The 11,530-nt window shown below is 42.7% G+C and overlaps 1 protein-coding gene across 1 annotated transcript in view; it reads right to left on the reverse strand.

Moving 5' to 3' along the window:
- WDR4 (WDR4 tRNA N7-guanosine methyltransferase non-catalytic subunit) overlaps nucleotides 1-11,530 on the reverse strand; it is a 48,577-nt gene that overhangs the window by 5,622 nt on the left and 31,425 nt on the right. The window contains exon 8 of the mRNA XM_075074006.1: nucleotides 694-758. Coding sequence (XP_074930107.1) covers nucleotides 694-758 — 65 coding nt within the window. The remainder of the gene's footprint in view (nucleotides 1-693; nucleotides 759-11,530) is intronic.

Below are 11,530 nucleotides of genomic sequence, written 5' to 3' on the forward strand. Positions count from 1 at the left end.
TAGTACTCTGCTGCCTGGCAGAGCCCATATCCTTGGGCCCAATGGGCAGCACAGTCCCTTAGCTGTGGCTCTTAATGCTGTTTTACACTGGTATCTCTGCTGACTTACACTGACTCCTGACCTACAGCACTGTAAAGATTGGACTCAGACCCAAAGACCGGACTCAGACCCAAAGACCCTGGCCTTTGAGAGCTGTTCCACTGTGCCCTGAACTTAAGAGGCGATAGAGCAGGGGCTCTCAAACTTTTGTACTGGTGACTCCTCTCACAGAGTAAGCCTCTGAGTGCAACCTCCCTTATAAATTAAAAACACTTTTTATATATATTTAACCCATTATAAATGCTGGAAGCAAAGAGGGGTTTGGGGTGGAGATTGACAGCTTGTGACCCCTGCCCCCTATGCAATAACCTCACAACCCCCCCAAGGGGTCCCGACCCTCAGTTTGAGAACCCCTGAGCTAGAGTATATAAGGACTTTATAAAACACTGCAAGAGTTTACTAAACCAAGCAACTTTCGAGCCACTTATGTTTGAATTGATACTAAGGGCTCTCACGATCCTCATGCTAAATCCACTGACATGCCCATGATGAAACCCATCCTTTAAGAGTCCATAACAGGACAGCCACTTTAAATTCAGAGAAAGTCAAACTCCCAGCAACAGCATTTTAGCAACCATTCCCCTTTATTCTTACCAGTCACATAAAATGGCAATGTAATTTCCTTGACAACAATAGGCTATTCTCGACACGGTGTATTTCTGACAGGAGGGAAAAAAAAACATGTAATTATAACCTTAAACACTTAGGAGGGACATTTAGGTTTAATTTAGGCACTTAATCTGAACTTAATGGGGATCTCCATTTAAAAAAATAATATAGTCAAACTTAAGTAAATATCTTGACAGTAGTTCTTTCCCCCTAGAATAATCCCATTTTTGCCTTCTGTGCTCCACCTCCCCAAAGTGGTCAGTATAATCTATCTGAATAATGTAACCAGACATGAAGTCAGCATAGAGCCTACTGAGAGACTCACAGCAAACAAACAAGCAGGTGCAGCCTAACAGAGATGACAGCATCATTTTAGCCTTTAAGGGGCTTATTTTAAGTGTCCTTATCCAGAATGCCACACAATTGGTTTACAGGTTACATATAACAGGAAGATGGTGGCCACCAGGTTTGATGTAAAAAGCGAATGCAATGATGTGTAGCCAATGTTCTTGTAAAGTGGTCTCAATTTCACCCTTTTATAAACCAGCTTCCAGTGGGATGTGTGCTGTAAAAAGGAAGGTGAGTGGGATGGCAGGAAATGGCTCATTTCAGCAGAAACACTAATAAGCAAGGAGGGAGGTAGCTTTACTGGACAAAGCTATTAAATTCCTTTGCTAGAAATATCATACATCCCACTTGAAAACCACTGAATATACTGCCTGTGGAGCATAGCATTCAGTTTGATTTGAGGGCGGATAGTAATGAAGAGCCTGTTTTTCAAAAAAACCACACCCATGACTGCAAAGGCAAAACTTGCTCTTATGTATTTTTAAAAGCCCTGGAGACGTCATCTCTGGAAAGAATAGTTTCCCTATTCAGAGAAGGGGGAATAGCTCAGCTCCAGCAGAACAAGGAAATGATTCCAATCCTTCCTTCACTATGCTAGCAATATTTTAAGAGGGGCTTTTGAGCACCTCTGCTGGCACAACACTGGGTGAACGGTCAGTCCCTAATTAACCATGACTATGAGCTTAATTCAGGAGCAACTACAGGGTTCCTACTTCTTCAGCTGGCTGTTTGGAGTGCAGGAAGTGTCCCGGGAGTAATATTTGGACATGTAATCTGGGGAGGAAGCTAGGGCTGCACTGCTTTTCAACATCCAGGATAGTGAGTGTAGTGCAAGATAACCCTTCTTGCCCAGCGAACCGGACTGATATAGATTTGTAGCCACAAGCTACAAAAATATCCAGGCACAAACAGAAGGAAAGAAGGTTACACCATGGTTTCCATCCATATCTACACCCCACTAGTGGTACAAAATATCTTAATTACAGAGAAGGAAAGAATGCATTGTGCAATAACATCTCTAAGCTGAAAATAAAAACCAGGCAGCATGTACTTCCCTCCTCTAATCATCTGTTAGAAAATGTTCCCCTCATGTTCAAAAGGTCACCATCAACAGAGAAATAAATTTCAGAGCACTTGAGAACAGATGGGATTGGATGTTGCTACTCTGCAGAAACAGTTATTCCATGTTTACAGGTGGGATCCAGTCTTTCTATACAATACATGGATACTAAATCACTCAAGGTTTAAGATATCGAAGGAGGTGAGGATGAAGGGTTTGATGAGAGAGTTACTGCAACTACCAAGTATAGCTCCACAGTTGGGTAAATAGAACTATTTACATTGTGATTTTGTAGAAATGATGGCTTCCCTTGTTGACACAGCAGCAGTGGGCTCTCTAGACATTTAAAAAACAAAGTTGTACTCTATCTCCTACAGCACCAACTCCTGTCAGACAATTCGTGGCGTAAGTGATGCTAACAGACAGGATAGGCAGGGTACACTTTGTATTTAGATACAGAAGGGACATTGATATTAAATGCCCAGCAGCACAGTTCAACTCTTAAATTGTCAGTTTGACAGGGTTTTTTTTTGTGGATGTGAAATGAGATCTAGTACCTTATTTAATTGTGGAATAAAATACAAGCACTCAAACATTTTTTTTCATTAGGCAAGTCCATGGGACCACTGAACCTAGTAAAAAGATAATGCTAACAAAACAATTCATGGTAAACAGGTGTCACTCTTTTTACTTCAGCCAGCCATCACCTTAAAATTAACCGTTGACATTCTATGAGAAGCAGTGACCCTGTGAAACACACTAGAAGTATCTGGGCAGAAATTGCACAATATCTGTTTTGACCTTTAGACAAGCGGATCAGGTCAGGTGAACACTTGGACTTCTAAGGTTATCTAGTCAATGCCCGCACTACTGTTGGATTTGTTCCCTATCATCAGCTAAAATGACTACTCCTGAGACCAGCTCTACATCACTTCAGCACAACTATATATTTCCCAAGACAAGTCTATTTGCCCTGAAGGATGGTGAAAAATTAATTCTTGGGCTCATGTGCACTGTCATTACAATGAAGCATGATTATAATAAGACAAAAATCAAGTCACTCATCTCACAAGCGTCAGTGAACTCACAGTGAGCAAATAGCAAAAATCATAAAATGCCAGATGATGCAGCAGAAAAAACAAGGACATTCCACCTGATTTCTCTTGTAATCAAAGCCATTGGTAGCTAATGCACTAGCTAAAGTCTGCAAAGCGCTGACAGGAAAAGCAGACAAGAGTAAGACAGACCATTCCTTTACACAATACAATGAAGTATGGCTCAAAGATAGTCACTATCCTCTAAAGCTATTGCCTCTATGTGAGAGGGAAATACCACAGCTGGCAAAGTTACAGCAGTGACTTCTTCACCATTTCTGACACTGAATGCAATGGCAAACTTCTGAAGCATGGGTTCTCTTCTGGTCCTCACTCATGGGCTAACACTAGAGAACACATTCTCTACGAGACTGAATTGTTTGAATGTTGAGAATCTGTGGGTGAGGAATTTAATATCAGTGTATTCACTGATGGCCAAGCACTCTCAAAAAACAAAGGTTTGGTATGCTAGCAATAGCGTGTATTGAAGACTGATGTGGTACTGAGAGTAGGAGACAAAAACTGATGTCTGATGTTTGACCAGGATATTAGCATACATAATTAATGCAACAATACAGCAGTATTTGAAACCACCAACTTCGAAAGCTAATTGACAGACTCCATCATTCCACAAGCATGGAGTCAATCCAAGACTAGCTTTTTAGAGGAGAAGGAAAAAAGGCTATTTCATTTGTGAGAATTTGTAATAAACAGAGGTCTCATAGATTCAAGAAGGAGCTCAATCTGAGGTGACAATGGCTTCCAAGAAACTCATCTTGATGTAGACACTGTTTATTTTTCTATGCAAGCTGTATAGTAGAATTGTAAAATAATGCCGGCTTGCAATGATATAGCTGACATGTTGCAGATAAGCTTTTTTCCTTGGTGGGAAAGAAACTGAGAATAGATTCCTGGTACCATAATGAAATGTAAATACTCTCCATTCCAAGCTTCTCTCAGCCCACGAGGAACAACTTACTCAAGTGACATCACATGAGGTGACAGCAAGAGTCCGTTATATAATTCCTGAAAACTACCACTTAAAAAATAAACTAATTGTACTTTTTCACATTAGGTGTAGCAGTAAATGAGTTATAGACTTCTGGGTTGTGTATACATAGTTCTGAAACAGTGTTACTGTACCTTCAAACTGAGTAAATAATTATACCAGTCTACGGGAAGATGCATTAATCCAAGAACTGTCTCCAAAAGGTTCCATTCATTAATATTTCATGACAGTTTAAAAATATCAACTGCCAGTTTCTTACTGTGGAGGGAGGAAAAGAGCTTTCTAAGGTTTTGTCTGAAATGAGAATCTGGATGCAACTAAAAGTAAAATTCTAGGTTCAGAGGCACTAGATTCTATGGCCTGGTCTACACTACGCGTTTATACCAATTTTAGCAGCGTTAAACCGATTTAACGCTGCACCCGTCCACACAATGAGGCCCTTTATATCGATATAAAGGGCTCTTTAAACCGGTTCTGTACTCCTCCCCGACGAGAGGAGTAGCGCTGAAATCGGTATTACCATATCGGACTAGGCTTAGTGTGGCCGCAAATCAACGGTATTGGCCTCTGGGCGGTATCCCACAGTCTACCATTGTAACCGCTCTGGACAGCAATCTGAACTTGGATGCACTGGCCAGGTAGACAGGAAAAGCCCCGCAAACTTTTGAATTTCTTTTCCTGTTTGGCCAGTGTGGAGAACTCACCAGCACAGGTGACCACGCAGAGCTCATCAGCACAGGTAACAATGCAGTCTCCTGAGAATCGAAAAAGAGCTCCAGCATGGACCACACGGGAGGTACTGGATCTGATCGCTATATGGGGAGGGATTCTGTGCTAACAGAACTCTGTTCCAAAAGACGAAATGAAAAAAACATTTGAAAAATTTCCAAGGCTATGATGGAGAAAGGCCACACCAGGGACTCAGTGCAGTGCAGAGTGAAAGTTAAGCTCAGACAAGCCTACCAGAAAACCAAAAGAAGCAAACGGAAGGTCCGGGGCAGGGCCAAAAACATGCCGCTTCTACACTGAGCTGCATGCAATTCGCGGGGGGTCCGCCACCACTACCCCACCCCTGTCCGTGGATTCCAGGTGGGGGTTGTAATCTCAGCCATGGCTGAGGATTCTGCGGACGGGGAAAGATGAGGAGAAGGAAGAGGAGGACGAGCTTGCAGAGAGCACACAGCACTCCAGTTCTCCCCAACAGCCAGGAGCTTTTTCTCACCCAGACAGAATTACACTCCCAGCCCTCCCAAGCCAGTAGCCAGACAATGAAGCCATGGAAGCGACCTCTGGTGAGTGTACCTTTGTAAATATAAAACATGGTTTAAAAGCAAGCGTTTTTTAATGATTGATTTGCCCTGAGGACTTGGGATGCATTCGCGGCCCAATACAGTTATTGGAAAAGTTTGTTAACATGTCTGGGGATGGAGCAGAAATCCTCCAGGGACATCTCCATGAAGCTCTCCTGGAGGTACTCCAAAAGCCTTTGCAGAAGGTTTTCTGGGCAAGGCAGCTTATTCCGTCCACCATGGTAGGACACTTGATCACGCCATGCATGTAGCAAGTAATCTGGTATCATTTGCATGACAAAGCTAGCTGCATATGGTCCCGGTGATTGCTGGCATTCAAGCAACATCCGTTTTATCTCGGCTGTGTTAATCCTCAGGAGAGTGATATTGTCATGGTAACCTAATTGAAATTCAGGAATTTAATTAAGGGACAGAGATGGCCATTCCTACTGGGCTTTAAAAGAAAGAAATCCTTCCTTGCAGATAGCCAAGCAGGGGGAGGGGAGGGGAGGTAACGGTGCAGAGCTTTTTTCACGTTTGGCTAGCAGGGATCTTCCCTGCTACCAGCCACGTGGTGGGGGGCGGAAAAGGGGGGTGATTAGCAGTGATCTTCCATGATACCAGCCACGCAGTGGGGGGAGAGGTAAAGCAATCATCCCAGAGAATTGGACGAGAGGGTGGTTTTGCTGCTGCTTGCATGTTAACAGGAAAAAAGCAGCACTGAATGGGCTTTGCTTTAGGTATTTGGGGAAAGGAGGGCACTGTGTCTATGAAGGCTGCAGAAGCCGAAAGACAATGGCTTTACCATGGCCGCATGCAAGCCGAATTCTGCTGCCTGGACCTCCTCGTCTGTGAGATCTCTAACACCAGAGCCACAGGCACTCAATATTAAGATGCAAAAAATGCAACCCTGTAGTGAAATCACATGTGCTACGTAAATAGGTGAATAGTGTTGTTCACTGTGAAAGAGTATAACCATTGTTCTGTAAAATGTATCTTTCTAATACTTCTCCCTTTTTTATTTCCCTCATGCAGCTGCAAATTTTTTCAAGCCTCTCTACTCCATCCGAAGGCTCTCTCAGATAAGGCGGAGGAAAAGAAGGCGCGAGACGAAATGTTCTCGGAAATCATGGAAGTAACCCGCAATGAAAGAGCTCATCTGAATGAGTGGAAGGACGTGGTATCAAATTACAGGAAAGATGCCAGTGAACGTGAGGACAGGAGGGAATGCTCGGAGAGAGAGGTGGCGGCAGAAAGATCAGAGGTGTAGGCAGGAAGATCAGCGGTGGTGGGATGCAACGCTGGGGCTGCTGCATGATCAAACTGACATCCTCCCGACGTCTGGTGGAGCTTCAGGAACAGCAGCAGGGTCACAGAGTTGCCGCTGCAGCCCCTGTGTCACCACCCTCAGTACTCACCACGTTCCATATCTTCCTCATCCAGATATGTAAGAATGTGTGGGGGAAGGCTCATGCACCCGCCCACTCCACCCCCGTGGACAGCCCAACCAAAAGGCTGTCATTACTTTGAAATATTTTTAGTGGCCTTTTCCTTCCCTCCTATCCTCCTCCAAAACCACACCCAGGATACCTTGTCAGTTCTCTCCTTTTTATAATGACTTTTTAATAAAGAACAAATGATTTTTAAACGATAGTGGCTTTATTTCCTTAAGCAAGCTGTAATCGAAGTGGGAGGGTGGGGGATTCATCAAGGGGAAACACACACAACAGTCACACCGTACCCTGGCCCGTGATGAAACTCGTTTTCATAGCTTCTCTGATGCGCACCGCTTTGCAGTGTGCTCTTCTAATCGCCCTGGTGTCTGGCGGCGCGTAATCAGCGGCCAGGTGATTTGCCTCAGCCTCCCACCCTGCCATAAAGGTCTTCTCCTTACTCTCACAGAGATTGTGGAGCACACGGCAAGCAGCAATAACAATGGGGACACTGCTTTGGCTGAGGTTTGAGCGAGTCAGTAATGTGCCCCAGAGCGCCTTTAAAGGGCCACATGCACATTCTACCACCATCCTGCACTTGCTCAGCCTGTAGCAGGATCTCCAAAGCGCAGGGCCCGCGGTTTGAGAGAATTCTGTGTCCATGTCCTCATCACTCTCGTCGCCGCTCTGCCGTAGCCGCCTCCTCCTCGCCTGGCTTTGCAGGTCCCGGTTCAGCATAGAATGCGCGAGGTGTTTACAACGTCCACGACTGCGGTCTTGATCTGAGCAGGGTCCATGCTTGCTGTGCTATGGCGTTTGCACAGTCCACCCAGGAAAAAAGGCGTGAAACGGTTGTCTGATGCTTTCACGAAATGAGGGGTGAGGCTGTATCCAGAACCACCCGCAACAATGTTTTTTGCCCCATCAGGCACTGGGATCTCAACCCAGAATTCCAAGGGGCAAGGGAGACTGTGGGAACTATGGGATAGCTACGGGATAGCTACCCACAGTGAAACGCTCTGGAAAAATCGACACTAGTCTTGGTACATGGATGCACACCACTGAATTAATGTGCTTAGTGTGGCCACGTGCGCTCGACTTTATACAATCTATTTTACAAAACCGGTTTATATAAAATCGGAATAATCCCGTAGTGTAGACGTATCCTGAGATACAGAGGACCAGCCTGAGGGGGCTTACCTGTGGATTTGAAAAGGACTTGCACGCTCTTCCTCTGACACAGAAGAACTTGTTAAATAACCTTTTCCCAACATTTAGAGAGCACTTCTCAAATAAAGTTCCCAAAGCTCTTGACAAGTTTTGGCCTCATCCTACAGTCCTTCCACCTGCTCAGCTCCCAGTTAAGTAGATGGGAATGTACATGCCGGCCTATAGGATCAGGTCACACACACACTGCTTAGAAAATGGCAAACCCTTTAAAGAGAGCCTAGCACTCAGCTGTGGGGAGAGGGTGAAGAATACCTTCTCCAATTGAAACAATAGGGGACTATTAGCAACACAGAATGGAATACTTCACTTGGATTCTAGCCTGGACACAGCACGCCCTAGGAGTAAAAACCACAAGTGACCAAATCCTCTCAAGTTTTATCCTAAAGTCACTATGTAGAAACCCACGTCTAACACTAGACTGGAACACTGACTGACTGAGGGAAAGTGTCACCTATCCGACTCATTCGAAAGATCAAGCCCCTGTTGTCTCAATGAAAGATAGAATAGCTAGACACTCACATTAAAAAACAAATCAACCTATCAAGCAAAAGATAGCTTCCCACTGATAAGCAACAGGTGGATGACTGAACAGGCTAAGTGGTAGCTGGCTCAGATTCAATGCACATGACAAGGAGGATACTGTGTTGTTCCAGCTGCTAGTATGGAAGAAATCATATGTGCAGGCAGGAATGCATACTACCAGATCCAAGAGTTTTCAGTACAAATTAAAATATACTTCAGAGTTTCAATTCAGTAAGGTAATACTTCTGGTAATTTCTTACAAAGATTTTGAAACTTTCTGCTCAAATATAGCTTTAACATCCTCAAAGTTACAATTTTACTAGTTTCAAAGTTGCTTTATGCTAGACTTTCAGTTTCACTAGATGTTTCTTCTAAACAATTTTAGGTTTAAGGGCAAGTTTTGTATACAACAGACAAATTGAAAGCTTCATCTTAATTTCAAACACAAGTTTTGGGAGAACTGCAGAAAGTTCTGAAAATGCCACCCCATATTTCTAAAGAAGTGCCTAAGAGCCTGTCCGCACAGCAATTTGGTGCACAGAAAGCAGATGTTCTTGCTTGCAGTGCACTAACTGGCTGCAAGGACCCTACTACAATCCACTGAAAGTTTCATAGTGCGCTTTGACCTACTGCATTCGCAAGTCAAAGCACACTATAGAACTTTTAGTGTACAGGGGCAGGTCCACACACAGTGTTAGTGCACAGCAAACTAGAATGCTGCAGATTTACAACCCAGTTTGCTGCACATTAAACTGCTGTGTGAACAAGCCCTTTAAATGACTTAAGAGCACAAATTCTGTTCAGTTCCAGTGGGATTTACGTTCCTAAATTCCGCTCTTTATGAACTGTGGTTTCTAGAACTTAAACAGGATCTCCCACCCACTACCATAAGAGAGAGCTTGTTCCAGTATGGATTTGATTTAAATCACTAGTCAGGAAGACTGAATTTAAATCATGGATTTCTACATAAAAGAGCATTCTTGTTGGTTGTTATAACTTTAATACATATGCTTCACAACTCAGAGATAGACAAGACCCAAACTAGATCTCTTTTATGGCCTGCTGCCATTATAGGTTTTCCCTTCTTGTGAGAGAATGGTATGGCAGATCTCAAATCAATGAAGGCTACACTCAGAAAGACCTCAAGACTTCTGGAATATGCTGCTTAAACAGTTTCACTTTTGTTTCTACTGCCTGTCCCTCCCTTCTCACATTTATCTCCAGATTTCTTCTCCTTGTCCAGATCTATTCCACTCCCAACAATCTTCTATTCATTGAAATTGTTGAAACTGCACTTTTAGAGAGAGGTAAGGGATTTACTCTATGTACACAAATTTGCAGAGGGACAAGAGGGTTGAGGTCTGTTATTTCTCATGGCTATATATTATTTATTTAAAAACATTTTTGCTGTTAATAAGCATGTTATCTCTGGAGATACAAATCCACAGTCTGAGAACTGCAAAACTAAGCATCTCTGATGGTATCGTCTACACTGAGCACTGAATCCCATTGAGTAGACAGAAAGATTAACCTAAATAATCTACACAGAAGCCCCTGGAACTCCATAAGATTGGGTCCTTAATCTATGACCTACTTTGGAACTCATTTACAAAACTTTTCTTAAACATTACCTGAATATATTGTCGCATACTATAGAATTATAATTTATAATCCCTATTCCATGATGAGATATCTTTGAGCTATAATGTACCTTAATTAAAACTATCTTTAGATAGGTTTTTTCCTCAAAAAACAAATTAAAAAATCAGCTGTTTGGTTTTGGTTTGTTTTTTTTTTAAATCATTCATTTTTATCCATCCTGTGTGGCTCTACTACTAACCAGTAATAGAACATGTTTTTAAACCACAGGGTTCAGGGAGTATGATGACAGCATGAGCATACACAACTCATCAAAAACCCATACCTTGTCATTTTTGGTTTCCTCAGTCTTATTCAAACTGTTTAGATGACAGCAGTGCACTTCTTTTCCACTTTTGTATTCCCAAAGCCTCAGAGTACAATCCTGAATAAATTCAAATGGATAGGCTAATTAACATAATCACTGGCACAGAGAAGCCACTCGTGATCTTCAGAAGCTAAATCATACTTTGCCTTGAGATACTTCATGCATGAGATTCTAAACCCTCAAAGAAACTGGTTAAATGTTCTCAAATTGCAGATAGGGTATTTTAATAAATGCATAATTCAGCTCAATTCTAAGTTATTCAATCAAACAAAAGTTATTTTTCCTTTGTAGAGGAAATTAAGTTGCTGGATGAGTGGATTTTGAGTGTCTTGTAAACAGCACAACAGTAAATGTACTACGCACTCACCAGCTTAATGACACTCCCCTTAGGTTGCTCTTTTCCCTCACTCATCCTTCTACAGTACCCAAATCCTTTGGATAATAATTCAGTGAGAGAGAAGATCCTCATTTAGTTATATTTGAGATTAAACTCTGTTCTGGAACAGGTTTCAGAGTGGTAGCTGTGTTAGTCTCTATCAGCAAAAACAACAAGGAGTCCTTGTGGCACTTTGGAGACTAACAAATTTATTTGGGCATAAGCTTTTGTGGGCTAAAACCCATTTCATCTGATGCATGGAGTGAAAAATAAATAAGCACACACACACACACACACACACAGAGGAAAAGATGGGAGTTACCTTACCAAATGGGGGTCAGTGCTAACAAGGTCAATTCAATTAAGGTGGACCTTGATTGCACTGCCCTTGTTAACACTACAAAAGTAATTTTCCCTCTCTTGATATTCACCCCTTCTTGTCAACTGTTGAGAACAGGCCACTTCCATCTTAACTGAATTGGCCTCATTAGCACT

The sequence above is a fragment of the Chelonoidis abingdonii genome, chromosome 1 (genome assembly GCF_003597395.2).
Source record: "Chelonoidis abingdonii isolate Lonesome George chromosome 1, CheloAbing_2.0, whole genome shotgun sequence".
NCBI lineage: Eukaryota > Metazoa > Chordata > Testudines > Testudinidae > Chelonoidis > Chelonoidis abingdonii.